The sequence below is a fragment of the Aulonocara sp. 'chitande type north' Nkhata Bay genome, linkage group LG22 (assembly GCF_057382095.1).
Source record: "Aulonocara sp. 'chitande type north' Nkhata Bay isolate Kocher_YH1m ecotype deep benthic linkage group LG22, A_spYH_male_GT1.1, whole genome shotgun sequence".
Classification (NCBI taxonomy): Eukaryota; Metazoa; Chordata; class Actinopteri; order Cichliformes; family Cichlidae; genus Aulonocara; species Aulonocara sp. 'chitande type north' Nkhata Bay.
Genome location: NC_141364.1, coordinates 3,912,132 through 3,928,536, shown reverse-complemented (window position 1 = coordinate 3,928,536; position 16,405 = coordinate 3,912,132). Strand labels below are relative to the sequence as shown.

Here is a 16,405-nt window from a genome sequence, read left to right as displayed (position 1 = left end):
GAAGCACCGCAGCAATTTCCTGATGTTGTAAACCTGCTCAACATTTGGCAATAAACCCCTTTCTGATTCTGATTCTGATTCTGATCTGCTCAAATTTACACAGCTTTCACATCACTTCATTGTAGGGGTCGAGTTTTTCTTTATCTGTTACCTGTCTATGAATCTACAGTGTTCAGTTGAGTCACATTCCAAATATGCTGTGAAAAACTCTTTTTAAACGAGTCATGCTGGAGTCAGTCAGATGATTTCCATAGAGAGGCACTTTGCATCAGCAGCACCATGCTCCAGTGCTCTGGGAGAGTTTATAGTCCTGAGAGTTGAACACTGGATGACTGACAGCTGTCCTTCATCACAACAGAAGCCACAGAAATCCTCCTCATCAAAAACATGACTTTGATCTGCGTCCTCATCTGGACTCTCCTCTGCTGCTGCTTCACAGGTAAAGTCCAGAGAATCAAACTCCTCTCCTCTATCAACATCTGTCCCTCTGAAATGAAGCCCACAAAACCATGAAGCTGCTTTATGTTTTTGTCTCTGTGTCCTCAGAGTCCAGAGGACAGATCACAGTGACTCAGCCTGGAGCAGTGAGCTCTGCTGTGGGAGGATCTGTGAGCATCAAGTGTCGGACCAGTCAGAATGTTTATGTTTCTGGCAGCGCTCACTGTTTAGCCTGGTACCAACAGAAAGCTGGAGAAACTCCCAAACGTCTTATTTACTACACTAGCAGTCGACAATCAGGGATTCCAGCTCGTTTTACAGGCAGTGGATCAAACTCTGACTTCACTCTGACCATCAGTGGAGTCCAGGCTGAAGATGCAGCAGTTTATTACTGTCAGAGTTTTCACTATCCTCAGTATGTGTTCACACAGTGAAAAACAGTCGTACAAAAACCTCCCTCAGTCGGACTGAACAGAAACTGAAGTGACTGCTGCAGCTGGAAGATACTGCAGAGACTGATACAGTTCACTGAGGACACACACACACACACACACACACACACACACACACACACAGTAGTACAGGTCCTCCATCTTTTTTTTACCCAAAAAGGGTTTAATTTGTGAGAGTAAACTTGTGCAGTGTAAATAGTCAAACAGTAAAATGTAAACCTTGCAGCAGTTAAGGAGTGAAAGGCCATTTTTGTTGAAACACTTGTTTCCTGGTTAAGAGCATTGCTTAGAAACTCGTCTTTGGTTTACTTTTCATTTTCTGTTTGGGAAGATTGGGGAACATAAGGACCTGTTTTCTTGTTTTGGCATTGCTCACATCCAAAACAAATAAACTCCTCTATACCAAAAACGAACCTTCTTATCAACTCACATTGTTGTGCAAATAAAGTCATCCTGTTTTTATTAAGCTGTATATTTTCAAACTTGAACATTGTTAAAATGATTTGGTCGATGTTTCATCCTTCACTTTGTTATTCTCCTGGTCTTTCATTTGTTCAACTGTGATGCTAAAGTTCAAAAAACAAATCCCAGAATTGTTTTCAGTTAAGCTAAGCAGTGGCTTCATGTTCTAATTATCTTTAACATTACAGGGCTCTAGAATAACTTTTTGCCTTGGTTGCACTGGTGCGCCACTTTTTCAACCGCATCGCTTAACACCGCGGTTTTACATGTGCCCTTTTTTGGGGGGAAATTGCTGTCCATACAGACAATATTGATTTGTAAATGATTAACTAACAATCTTGTTCTTGTGCTTAAAGTGCTTTGGCACTCTTTGGCCATAAGAATGCAGAGATGGAACCGGGTGTTATGGCACGCCGTCTTTCTCTCGGTTCTGCAATGTTTGTTTGTTGTGTTCTTAGTGGTGTCCCTGCTAGCTTTGAAAACCCACTCCCTGTTGGTGTATGAGCGACAGACGCTTTTTAACATCCGTGACTCACTGCTGATGCTCCACAGTGTTAGCGAGCGATCTGGAGGAATCCCGCCGCCGTGCCGGAGGAGCAGCTTCGCCGTGATCGCTGCTCTGCGCTTCCACAGGCCCCGCTGGTTTAGAAACGTATTCCTGTTAACGACAAGGAAGCAAGATGAACAGCAATTTTACTTGCTAGCAAGGGAGGCTGGTTGGAACCAGGCTCTTGGAGCTAAACGCTCCTCACCTGTCTGCTAGCCAGCATCAAGTAAACAGCCTTCCTTGCAGCTTTTTATTCTGAGAACACAAGCACTGTGTTTGTGTGTATGTGAGTGTGTATGTTTGTTTGGTGGTGCGTTTGTGTGACCTCCTGCTTATCAAAAGGGTCATAAAAGCAGGAAGCTTACTAACCAAGAAAACAGAACCCTCACATAGGATGTCCCTATAATGAAACACTACAGCCTCCCCCACCAACAAACAGGCTGGAGAGGTGGTCAGAGACAAAGGAATGTCTTTGACCATGCTGCTTGAACTAAGTCTTACACATTTAAGTAACACAATGACAACATTTAACAATTTGACTCCAACAGTCCCCCCTTTTTGTCAACTTTGTACATAAATTTCCACTTATGCACCCTTGTGTTTGACAGTTCAGTATAGGCTTCATTCACACACAGCTCCTCACATCATTCACTTCCTACTGCTGCAAAAGTTCACAGTTCATACATGTACGAAACGTGCTTAGCAATTATCCTACTTCTCATTCATCTCACACACAGTAAACTACATCCTGCAAGGAAACAAATGAATGTCAACAGTCAAAAACAAGAATCAACGTTCTCAAAAGAATATGCACTACAATCCAAATGTATGCAGACATAGGCATTCAAACACATCCGTTGGTTTTTGGTTTGTCCATGTGGCTTCCAGCTATCTTCAAAGCTGTAGCCTGGTCAACACTCCTCTTTATGACCCCTTTCAAACCCCCAAATCTTCTCACTGTAGACACCCTGTGGGGTGATCGAGTCACCTGGTGAATCATCTGCATTTACAACTCCTCTCCTTTCCTGTTGTCACTGCAGAAAAAGTTTTTTAAAGGAAATTGGATCAAGTTGTTTATGATCTTCTCCCCCATTTTTGAGTCATGTCCACCCATGGCTCAAAACTCCAACCAACTTATATAAGTGTACATGATGTAAATGTAAACAAAAGAAAGCCTCTTTGACTGTCTGGCTTTTTCTTCATAATGATAGCCATATTAGGACACATAAAGGCAATGGTTATATATCTATATATTTTAGCACAAATGACAATATAAAAAATATCAATCCTAACAATGTCCATGTGTCAAAGTAACTGAGAATAAAAAACAGAAAACATGAAGGAGATATTCCTGGCCTGGCTTTTTATAGCAGATAATCTTAAAACTATTTTGCAATTTTGCATAATTTTAAAAAGTTTACATTTCTTCAGTATTGAACAGCAGAAAATAGGCTTTCTTGTCCGAGGTCATTGAAGTAAAAGAAAAAAAGAAAAAAACACAGAGGCTGACAGCGCTGTAAACAACGGTAGACTGGTGGGTAATAAGCGAAGGAATAATGCAGAAAACAGAGATTTGAGACGGGAAACTGTTCTTGAATACAGAGAGAGAGAGAGCTGTGCATGAAGTGTGATTTTTATCTTGGTGGAAACAAAACAGTAAAGTAAGAGGGAATTCATGACGATGTTTATCAGATGTGAATAGTTTGTTGCTTCTTTTGCTGCTGGTTCAGTCAATTTTGCTTGGAGAGAGACAAAACTTGCAGCTCAGAATCAGCACAAAAAAAGACGTAAACAGCGCGGACCCGACGCATCAGAATCAGTGAGCTGTCGGCTTTCAGCCCGATGGCGTGTCCGTCTACGTGCCGTCGTGTGAGAAAGCAGAGAAAGCTGATTCTGATGCGTCGGGTCCCGCTGTGTGTTTACGCTGTGTGTCTTTGTGTGGAATCCGTTTACCTGCTCTCATTTACTGTTTGGTGGTTGATAAAATACTTTTGTGATCTTTAACCTGAGATTCCGGCGTTTCTGGGAAAATATATTTATTTTTAAAACTCGATTTAGGATTTAATGAATCAATGTCGCTTTATTCAAGCTACTCACCTCTCTCTATCTGCCTGTACTTTCAAACGTACAGACGGACTACATGAATATCTGAACTACGACCAATCAGAGAGGTCCCACCCCTGATTATCTCTGATTGGTTTAGACCACGATAGGAGCATAATGTGTGTCGGTTGTTGACCACAGGGAGAGTTTCAGAGTTGCAGAGTGTTTTTTTATTTATTTATTTTACTCGAGTAGTTTGTCGTACCGCTGCGACCTGAGATTATTTTTAATCGCACTTGCGACCAAATTGGTTGCACTCTACAGCCCTGCATTACATTTAAATTTTCTACCTTACCTTTGCTCCAGTGGTAATTAGAGTGAAAGGACTTGAAACTCAAAGTTTTACTCGTCTCTGTAAAACAAATTATTCATACCACCTTTACTTAACAGGAGCTTTACTGTGATAGTTTTAATACATTCTTCTATATTTAGTATGGTTTTAATATTTTCGTATTTTAAATTACGCAGGATATATGATAAAACAATAATTTACTTGCAAAGAGTTTTAATTTCTACACAAATACTTTCATTATGTGGAAAAAAAGTATTTGAGATGGAATTGTTTTATTTGATCTGAGAACAAAAAGAAATTGTTCATTGTTAATATATTTAGATCATATAAACAATATACAGGTACATTTAGCAAAGAAAGTAAGAGAAAAAAATACTACAGACGGGCATCTGAGGGTGAGGGGAGCGTGCCAAGCTCCAATCGACAGCACAGAGGGAGTTCAATGATGGCATCATGATTCTGTGAGCAGCACAGAAACCAGAAGCTAGGGTGGTGATGGGGAATGACCGACGGCAATTTCCTATGAACATCACCTAATGCTGTGTCACTGTGCTAAGCATACTTTGACAATCTGAAGAGGGTCTTCCTTTGTGTCATTGTTGTTGTCATTTGCATCATGACCACTTCTACAAGACTGCTAAAGTGATTCAACAGGTGGGATCATAACAGCAGTAAAACAACTGGATCCAATACCCTTTCTGAGAAAGGTTTTCTGCAGAGATAAAAAGGACAATAGAGGAGTCATAAGTATTCCCCCCACAGGAAGAATGCCTGAAGTGAGGCGATGAGGGTTGATAGAGGCCATAAAAAAGGGCTCTATCATATAATCATATATGCTTAGAGGTATCAATTGTATAATGATAGAGGTCTGATCCTTGGTAGTCTGCAAAGACTCTTCCAGAGTGTTCTGGCATGCACACACATCCTAAGGTCATGAGTGAGGTCGTACCTTCTTTAAATAGTATGGGAGGACACCTACTCTGTATCTGTTTAAGTATAAGAGCCTTTTGTTTAGGTCGACCGCTGGACTCCTGGCACCAGCTTACACACACACACACACACACACACACACACACAATTCCCAATAAAAGGCAGCAAGCGGAGGCCGTCGTTGGGGTCATTTTGTGGTAGACACCGACGAGGCCTCCATTGCAAATAAATCGATCGATCGCTGACTGTCTCGTTTTCTTCATGATGAATTAGTCTCTAAACCAGCGGGGCTTGTGGAAACACAGACCCAACAACACCCAGGTAGAAGACGAGTATTAATAACTGACTGCACACTTATTTCCACACTGTCATCCTCGAGTAGGTGAGAGGGAATGAAGTCTTGCCCCAAAGACATTTTGTAGGTTTGCTGGCTCCTTAGAGTACGAGCACCTGGATGACTGAGAACCTTCACAGATCTATTTTCAAGCTGAGCTCAAAGGTCAAAGCCAAGCTTTTTTCAATACACTGCTCAGCTTTCTTTATCATAATTGTACACATCATGGTTTTGGGAGCTTCATTTCAGAGAAATAATTTTTGCAAGATGAGAGATTGTTTCCCGAGACTTTCTCCAACTTTTCCTTGCTGTGCAAAAAATGATGGTATTTGTTTAAGAGATCTACAGTGTGTGTGTGTGTGTGTGTGTGTGTGTGTGTGTGTGTGTGTGTGTGTGTGTGTGTCCTCAGTGAACTGTATCAGTCTCTGCAGTATCTTCCAGCTGCAGCAGTCAGTTCAGTTTCTGTTCAGTCTGACTGAGGGAGGTTTTTGTACGACTGTTTTTCACTGTGTGCTCACCCACAGACTGTTAGGATAGTGCCAACACATACAGTAATAAACTGCTGCATCTTCAGCCTGGACTCCACTGATGGTCAGAGTGAAGTCAGAGTTTGATCCACTGCCTGTAAAACGAGCTGGAATCCCTGATACTCGAGTGGTAGCAACATAAATGAGCAGTTTAGGAACTCCTCCATCTTTCTGTTGGTACCAGGCCAAATGGTTGTTGCCATAAACATCCTGACTGGTCGTACACTTGATGCTCACAGTTGCTCCCACAGCAGAGCTCACTGCTCCAGGCTGAGTCACTGTGATCTGTCCTCTGGACTCTGAGGACACAGAGACAAAAACATAAAGCAGCTTCATGGTTTTGTGGGCTTCATTTCAGAGGGACAGATGTTGATAGAGGAGAGGAGTTTGATTCTCTGGACTTTACCTGTGAAGCAGCAGCAGAGGAGAGTCCAGATGAGGACGCAGATCAAAGTCATGTTTTTGATGAGGAGGATTTCTGTGGCTTCTGTTGTGATGAAGGACAGCTGTCAGTCATCCAGTGTTCAACTCTCAGGACTATAAACTCTCCCAGAGCACTGGAGCATGGTGCTGCTGATGCAAAGTGCCTCTCTATGGAAATCATCTGACTGACAGAAACATGCAAGTTAGAATAGAAAGCCTTTTTTTGTCACTATAAAGTTGTACAAAGAGATACAGAGAAAATGAGACAAAGACACAAATTTGCAGGGGGAGAAGTGCCAGAAACACATTATATTAGATTAATATTTCAAACATGACAAAATGCTAATCTTACAGCAGCTGCTGTGCGTGTTGCATCATATTGCTGTAATTGTTTATATGCTTTATATATTCTGAGCTAAGTTGATCTATAGTGTTACATCATATTCTATAAGGATGTTATGTGTTTGTAGACTTTCTGCCCAGTTTGACCCATTTAGCAGACGTCAGCCTGTTTAAGGCTCTGATATCTATTCTGTATGACTTAAAGCAGTTATGACATGGTCTGATTTTCTCACCCAATAAAGGAATATTTCATATATCAGTCTACTCTTCATTTTATCAGACACAGTTTTCACAGCTCGTACATTTTCCTTTTCACACATGTATGTAAGCATTGAGCCAAATGTAATAATGCCAACATATTAAACGAACAATATTTGTCTCTTATGTATAATACATCTGTATATACACTTTTGAGTGAAGATTTAAGGTGATAGAAAATATAAACTGCAACTTGAATCTTTCAAGTTCAAGCTCACTGCTGTAATATATGTATATATATATACACACACACACACACACATATATATATATATATATATATATTTCCAGTCCTCAGATACTCAACTAATCAAAGTGATGTCATGACAAAAATGAATGACCAACAAGACATTTTTTCTCCTTCATTTCTGTCACACAAAGCTGTATGAAATGTTTCTCGCGGTTAGCATCATGGTTGCTAGGCAACCTGAACAGCGCGACGCAGGCTAGACCGTCCCATTTCACAAGCCTCTCACTTCCGCACTTCTCGTACTCATAGTACGCACCGTACGCAGTACACGTAGTGCGCGTACTTCAAGCTTGCAGACCCTGAATTGGGACACAGCCACGGGCTTTACACAGAGACCTGACTGAACTGGAACAGAGGGAGCATGGGAACCAAACCTAGGAACTAGAAATCATAGCAAAAGACATAACCAGAATAACCTAAAGCATAAGATAATAATAATTAACACAAAACACTGGGTCACATGACCCAGGACCATGACACTTATAGCACTAGAATTAAATAATAAGGGAAGGATTCTGGATCAGCATCATGATGAAAACTTGTGGCTGTAGTATATACAGAATTCTGGAGAAGGTATAAAATGTCACCGTATGTGTGTGTGTGTGTGTGTTTTATGTGTATGGATTTTTTAAATTATTACTCATCATATATTACTGTCTATTAAAGTCCTGTAGTAATTTGTCCATCAGCCTTTGGAAGGTGGCCGGTGCCCCATGTAGGCCAAATGGCATCACCGTGAACTGGAACAGGCCGGCAGGTGTCCTGAAGGCGGTGTGCGGTCGAGAAGACTCCTCCAGTGGCACTTGCCAGTAACCTTTGCAAAGATCCAAGGTGGTGATGTACCTGGCCGCTCCGATCTTCTCCAGCAAATCCTCGGTTCGAGGCATGGGGTAGGCATCAAACTCTGAAATGGAATTAAGCTTCCGGAAATCAATGCAGATGCGTAGGGAGCCATCTTTGAAGATGATGACCACCGGGCTACACCACTCTGAGCAGGACGGCTCTATCACCCCAAGCTCCAGCATCTTCTCCACCTCCTGTCGCAGTTTATCCACTAGGTGTTGTGGAACCCGGTATGGACGTTGGCGGATGGGATGTCCATCCTTTAGGCGTATCACATGTTCGACAAGGGTGGTCCTGCCGGGGTTAACTGAACACAGAGATGAAGTCTCCCAAAGGACTTGGAATAGCTCAGCAGCCTGCTGTGGGGTAAGATGAGTCAGCACCGGAGACATCGTATCGGCTCCCTGCTCGGGTTCTGTCTTCCCTTCTCTTGGCATTTCTCTTGCCATCAGAGCTTTCGCAGGGGCCTGGTGGGCACGCTCTTCCCATTCTTTCAGGAGATTCACATGGTAAGTCTGCTTCGGTTTCCTCTTTTCAGGATGATGAATCTCATAGGTCACTGGCCCCATTCTGCGAAGAACTGTGTATGGCCCTTGCCATTTCGCCAGAAGTTTACTGTTGGCTGACGGGAGAAGTAACAACACCTTTTGACCAGGTTGAAATTCACGTTGCCGGGCCTGTTGGTCATACCAGGTCTTCTGGCTTCGTTGAGCGTCTCGCAGGTTGACCTCGGCCTCTTCATGGTATCTCCCCAACCGATCTCTCATTTCCAGCACAAATTGCACCACTCCTTTATCATTTGGAGCAGAAGCAGGAGACTCCCAACCCTTCCGGAGGAGATCCAATGGCCCCTGCACATCCCAACCATAGAGTAGCTCGAATGGTGAGAAACCAGTGGAAGCCTGGGGAACTTCTCTGTACACCAACAGCAGGAAGGGTAGCCACTGGTCCCAGTCTTTCCCAGTGTCTGACACAAACTTCTGCAGCATCCTCTTCAGAGTTTGGTTGAACCTCTCCACTAACCCATCTGTCTGTGTATGGTAGGGTGACGTCCTGATGGCAGAGATGCCTAGCTGGTTGTGGAAGAGCTGCATCAACCTAGAGGTAAAGTTAGTCCCTTGGTCGGTCAAAATCTCATCTGGTATCCCCACCCGGGAGAACAGCTGTACCAGTGCACGCAGAACATTGGGTGCCATGAGCGCACGCAGGGGGAACGCTTCTGGGAAATGAGTCGCATAATCACACACCACCAAAATGTACTGATGACCCCGACTACTTTTTACCAGAGGACCCACAATGTCCATAGCTATCCTACGGAAGGGGGTGGAGATGACCGGAAGTGGCTGTGGCAGGGCCCTGTCTGACTTGCGAGCTGGACAAGTTTTCTGGCAGGTAGGGCATGTACGGCAATATTTTTGTATGTCTGTGTACATTGATGGCCAAAAGAAACGTGAGCTAACTCACATATAGGTTTTTTGGCGACGCAGATGACCTGCCCAGGGGAGGGTATGTGCTAATTGCATAATGAGGGGTCTACAACTAGAAGGTATCACAAGCCGTTGGTGGTCACCGTCAACTGCATACAACACATTTTTGTCAACAATGAACTTCTCTTTCCCTCCCCATTTCCCAGTTCCCCCTTCAGTCACATTAGCAAAGAAAACTTTCAACGTTTCATCCTCCCTTTGCAACAAAGTGATATTTTCTGGTACATCCCATTTCATGCTCTTAGTGTCCGGCCCCTTTGACCATAGCTGCTTCTCAATGCGGCGTTGGCGGCGGGATTTTCTTGGCCCATTAGTGCCACCCTCGCACAGACTACTATCAAAGTCTGGCAAGGGTTGGCATCCAGCCTTCATTTGGGCTCTAGTGACCACTGGGCCAGACACGTTTAATTTAGCATTCCCCTTATCCCCCACATCAGTCTCTGTCCACTGTTCTTCTTTTTCTTGCAGCAAGTCCATGAGTACAGGCAAGTCCATCCCCAGAATAACCTCTACAGGCAAGTTCTGTACCACCCCAACTGACAACAGGTATGGCTGTTCATTAATAGTCACTGTTACCTCCACTTTTGGGTATGGATGTTTATCGCCATGCACACATAAAACTTCTTCCTGTCTGCTATAGTCCACACTGTTCACTGGTACCAAACTATGCTTAATTAAAGACATAAAACTACCAGTGTCCAGCAAAGCAGTAGCCTGCAGACCATTGACCTTTACTTTTTTATAGCGTTGCACATCCACTGGCTGGACCCTTGTGGGCTCCATCTCCAGCCGGGGTGCATAGCAGGCACCAGTGACTTTAGCCTTCCGGATAGGGCATACCGAGGCTTTATGACCTGGCTGCTGGCAATAATAACAAAGAAAGTCCTTACCCGCTCCTCGTAAGTTTGATGCCTTGGGGTTTTCTGGTGGCTCTGGGTTGCTCTCCCTTTTCAGAAGACCCGATGATGGGAGTGGTGGTCGCTGTGGCATCCCAGATGAGCGTGCAGGTGGTGCTCCTTTACGCACATTGAAGTACTGTGACACCAGCTTAGCAGCGGTCAGTCCATCTGCTGGCTCATGCTCCCTCACCCAGGTCCTCACCTCCCCTGGAAGTACCTGGATTAACTGCTCCAAGATGATAGCTTCTCCCATCTCTTCTTTAGTATGCTGCTCTGGTCGGATCCAGCGCCGATAGAGGCCCTTCAGGCGATAATAGGTCTCAGTGGGGATCTCACCAGGTGGAACTGTATTGGACCGGAACCTCTGCCGATACGTCTCAGGGGAAATGTCAAATTTGGTTAGCAACGCCGCTTTTAAATCTTCATAACGATGGGCTCTTTCTTCATCCATTGCAGTGTAGGCCTCCAACGCCTTCCCCAATAGCAGTGGAACCAGACGACAGGCCCATTCACTCTCTGGCCATCTACAGGTTTTGGCAACTCGCTCAAAACGCAACAAATAGTTCTCAATGTCTTCCCCCATCTGATAGGGTGGAATTTTTGGCCCAACAGATCGCATCCACTCTGAGACTGACTGGTCGAGGCTGTTGGTCACTGCTTGTGACTGACGAGAGGGAACCTCCTCTGGGGGATCCCGGTATCCTCTTTGACGTGCAGGTGTAGGCAGTACCATTCTGGGGCTGCTTGCTGTTGCGGTGCTTGGCGTGGCCATTGCTGCTGTGGTGCTTGCTCCGGCTGGTGCTTGGGCTGGACTTTGCTGACCAGCAAAATCTGAATGCAGCTGAGCGTTGGGAGGGAAAACAGTCCTCAGCCCCCTGAGTTCTGCCAAAAAAACCTCCTCTCTCCTTTGCTGTCCCGCCAGGAAGTCCCTCATCATCGCAATCAGCTCTCCATTTGGGTCACGTGCTGAGGTCGAAGCTGTAGGCAATTCTGGACCAATCCTGCCGGAAACCTCCTCCTCCTCCTCTGCTGAAGAAGACGACGCCGGCACTGTGTCCCATGCCAGCTCCTCTGCTGTCTTCTCCACTGGAAGCTCATGCTGCTGGGACCGCAGCCCTGTGCGCTTAACTGGGAGGCGCGTTTTCCTCTTCTGACACCATATGTCGCGGGGTCCTCTCCTAAACTTCTCCCGAACAAATGCAGGCGTAGTCAGGAAGCATTCAGTGTGGATAATTTATTCTGCCGGCCTCCCAGGTGCACAAAAGATTATTTACAAAGAAAATAGGAAACTAACTTAAGTCAACACAAAACAAACATCTATATACAAAACACAGTCTGCATGTTACCCTCTCTGTAACATCTCACTGAAAGAACCCAGGTAGGCCCTGACAGCCTTCTTTTATACCCCATGGCCCCTCCCACTAGGCATAATAGTCATCTCTTTATTATTTCTTTCACCAAACAATCTTTCCCCCTCAGCTTATTTCCAGCTGTATTCCTACAATACATATATGTATATACAGACATTTATGGCCAATTCCAGGCAGCCTACAGTGTTTCACAACAACAAAAAAACAAACAAAAAAAATAATGCAGTTCGCGTGACCTTTCAAGCGCGCGCAAACCCACTATTTGAACCCGAGAACACCATACCATCGGCTTGCATAACCCCCGTACAATCGGCGATCACAGCGAGTCTCCGCGACCGGCTTTATTAAAGGTAAGTGGGAAAATATGTTGGCCACCTTCTGCGCTGCTCAAAATATACCTCTCACCCCTTTTTGTTTATCTGCCCGGTCGACGAAAAGACGCGCAGTAAATGTAGAAACTAATGGTGGTGGTGCATGTATGCACCCAGATCAGCTGTCTGCGGCCCGGGACGGTGTAACTCCGTCACAACAGGTAACAATAACGCCTGTACCAGTTGTTGTATAGCAGAGGTGCTCAAGTATAAAAACAATAATAAACACAATGCTTTGGTTCTATAACATTTTTCTATCATTACTTTATTTTGGATTAGGTGCATGAGCTTTTAAGTATGGATAATTAAATAATAGATTAATGAAACACCAGAGTGTGCCCTGTTCTGAGATGTACAGCAAGTGGAGAGTGACAGATGAGATGAGGAGATGGAAGAGTGACTCACAGGCAGAGCCGAGTTCATTTCCCACAGTTTTGTGGTTTAATGCTTCTGAGCGCTGTCACCAATCTTTGCATTTTATTATCATCTCATAACACTTCTTTAATCAGCTACCATCTCTGCTGTGGACTTTTTACTGTCTACAGTCTCAAAGCAACACAGACCTCCATCACTATCTGCAGCAGGAGCAGCAGCAACCCCTCAACAGCAACAGTGTTGTTGTTATTCAGCCTGGTTCTATGTGCCCTTTTGAACTTTGAGCACCCGTCCCTTCCAGCATCTCTGCACGGCCCTGCTCAGAATCATTCATCTGTTTTAGGTTGACATTTTATATGTTTTGTAGAATAACAGGACAAACTGTGAGACTGGAAAGACCTGAGTTTCATGCTCTGTTTTGTGACGTAGTGTGCAATGCTCAGCAGTATTATCATTTTAACTGGTTCTGTGCGCGATCTGAAGACACTAAGTGTTTGTGAGAGAACATAAAACTGTTTTGATGCATTTGTGAGGTTTTACCTGATGAGTTTTAAGTTTTGTGATTGTAGCTTGAAAATTAAATTTAATGTTTAGAGTTATGAGAAAGAAGGTGGAAGCATTAAAGTGATGTATCTTAACAGTTGTAAAATGTAAATGACCAAATTGGATTATTGGAATATAGTTTTATTGTGTTTCGTTGTTTTTATGTAAAAATTATAATTTTAATATGTTATGAAATTATGATTTAAAGAATTCATATTGTTGAGTTTGTTTGTTTCAGAGTCAGAGAGCCGTGTCTCTCTACAGTCAGAGGTTTTTGTACGGCGGCTCAATGAGTTTGTATCACTGTGGTACACGTTCGGTGGAGGAACCAGACTGCAAGTTGGAAGTAAGTCAAACTTAAACCTCATTTACTTTAGCAAATTTCTTTCTTTTGATTATCTTAACTTTTCTGTTCAATGCGCCTAAAAAAACCTCAGGAAAATAGTTTTTAGATAAATTTTCATGAAGAAACAAAGTTAGCTTCAGAATAAATGTTAAAATGAATTTTAAACACAATATAAAACATCAGAGTGGACTTGAGGATATTTTACATATACATACATCTGGTTAAGTCTCGAGAGCTTTTAGTTTTAATCCAGTCTGACAGAGTCAGAGAGCCGTGTCTCTCTACAGTCAGAGGTTTTTGTACGGCGCCTCAATGAGTTTGTATCACTGTGGTGGACTTTTGGTGGAGGAACCAGACTGGAATTTGGAAGTAAGTCAGACTTAGAGCTTTTTTTTTTTAAATGTAATTTTCTTTTCTTTTCTTTAATTTCATTTAATATGAAAGGTTAGGAAACTTTTTGTGTAACTGATTACATATTTTATTCATAAATTTTGTCCTAAGAAACAAAGTCAGCTTTGGAAATGATTATTCAGACACTCAGGACAATTTCCAATGAAAAAAGTTAAACTGCACAGAGTGAAGATAAAGATCTCTGGTGTTCTTATTGTATCATATCATTTACAACAATGTAAGCAATAAAAAAACCCACATGAGGTAAGTAGTGGTATTGAGTTTCTTATCCAGAACAAGCTGTTTATTACGAAGAACTGATGATGTGGAAGCTTAACATCTTTTAAAAGTGTTGACACATCTTTGTTTTGTTTTTTTGTTTTTTTATTTCCAGTGTAGTTTGAACATATTTCAGCTCAAACTGTGTGATGATTCTCTCTGTGCTGATATGCATGAGAGGTTTCTTAAAGGGAAGTGAAACAATGTGTGAGTGAATGACTGGTGGAGCAGAAAAAACACCTGACAGAAACTTCTTAACGGAGAAATTCAAATTGTGGTTCTTGTCCTCTAACCTGATTGGTGTTTCCTAGGTGATGCCCGCCCCGCCCTGAAGGTGCTGGGTCCCTCCAGTGAGGAGCTGAAACAGGGGAAGGCTACAGTCATGTGTGTGGCCAACAAGGGCTTCCCCTCAGACTGGAGTCTGTCCTGGAAGGTGGATGGCAGTGGCAGCATCAGCTGGGAGGAGAGCAGGAGCCCCGTGGTGCAGGAGAACGACGGCCTCTACAGCTGGAGCAGCACCCTGAGGCTCCCTGCAGACCACTGGATGAAGGTGGGCTCTGTGACCTGTGAGGCCACCCAGGGCTCCCACACTGTGGTCTCAGAGCCACTGATGAGAGACCAGTGTCCCCAGTCCTGACCAGACTAACTGTGACTTTCATGCTGGTCTTACTTTCAGTCTGCACTCTGTAGCTTTAAAAAAAAAAATCTAATTTCTTCTCTCATTTTTCATTGCTTTGTTTAAAGTTTAAAGTTTGTTTAAAGTTTTAAAGAATAAAAAAATATCTATATTAAATAAGAATTGAGTGTTTGTCTTACTTTTGTGGTGATGTCAATATTAAACTCTAAATAATGATTTCCAGGGTTCTAATTGGAAACCAGTGTGCTATCTGTAGTCAATATGAGTCAGTAGAATTAAGCCACTTTCAATACATGAAGTAAAGCAAAGTTTATGTTAAAGAGTAAGTGCGAAGGGGAATTGAGAGACACTGCCATTACTAAGCAGGATATTAAAGACATTACATTTATGCAAATTCATTGCATGCTGTGTAATGAAATGTTTCAGCATGTTGCAGTTTGTTGTATAAAACACTGAGCAGGTGGAGCAGAAAAGCGCTGTATAAGAATGAGTCTATTCTCGTGATCAGTGTTGGGGTAGGTATTTTAAGAAGTAATTTAATATACAGAGTTTTTTTGTTAAAAGTATTCAGTACGTTATTTTGGTGTTTTTTTTCTGTAAAATCACCTGAAACACAACATGTCATAACTGTCATTGAACAATATGAACTTGTAGGCTACAGTCTCTCACACCAACATAAATCCCTATCCTAATGACGACACACATATTTTCTTTCTCTTGGCATTTAGGTATATGAATACCTGTCAAGGGTCCTTGACATACAGGTCTCCGACTCGGAGGACAAAAATTAATGTCCTATGTCTTAGGAGGGCAGGATTGCTTTGCTTTTTCTTTATACGATGCTTCGCAGTATTAGTTTTGCCTGACAACCTGTTTTTGACTCCTAAATTGTCATTAATGCAACCGCTCTACATAACAGTCAGTGTAACTGATTATAAATCTTTTATTCATGAACCTACACATTACGGTTTATTTACTTGTTGTATGTATTTTAACAGAGCAAGAGGTGGACCACACGTTTGAAGAGCTGCTGGTCTTTATAACTGGGGCTGACTTACTTCCACCACTGGGGTCCTGCAACATAGACTTTTATGATCAGGAGTCGGGGATACGCATCGATGTGCAGCTTATCCCTGTATCTTCCGAGACGTGTTGCATACGAGGATCAATTTAAAGATCTTATGAACACTGCATTAAAAGCATTCCTGGGATTTGGAAAGCTGTAGCTGCATTTACATGAACTGATGCTGGAAAGCTGTGGTTAAAACCTGTGGCCTTTTGGGATGAAGTTGTGTTATTCTAAGTGTTCTGAAATGGGATTGCTCCTGGGCTTCTTCAAAATTGTACATTTTAAAAGTGTTTAGTATAAAAGTTGTTTGTTTTTACAAATGTGACTGTATATAGTTGTATTTATAGTCCCGTTAAGACAGGTGGGGTATGCATGCAACAAGCCATGCACCAAAAAGTGATGCTCAGAAAATGCTTCAAGTATTGGAAGGAAAATAAC

General features: G+C 42.9%; 1 gene segment (V, D, J or C); it reads left to right on the top strand.

Annotated features, from left to right (window-relative positions):
- The first annotated feature begins 322 nt into the window (after window positions 1-322).
- LOC147303233 (Ig kappa chain V-III region MOPC 63-like) lies at window positions 323-15,048 on the top strand. The segment is given in 4 exon segments: window positions 323-439; window positions 547-862; window positions 13,558-13,592; window positions 14,573-15,048. Coding segments are annotated over 4 exon segments (729 nt in total).
- The last annotated feature ends 1,357 nt before the right edge of the window (window positions 15,049-16,405 follow it).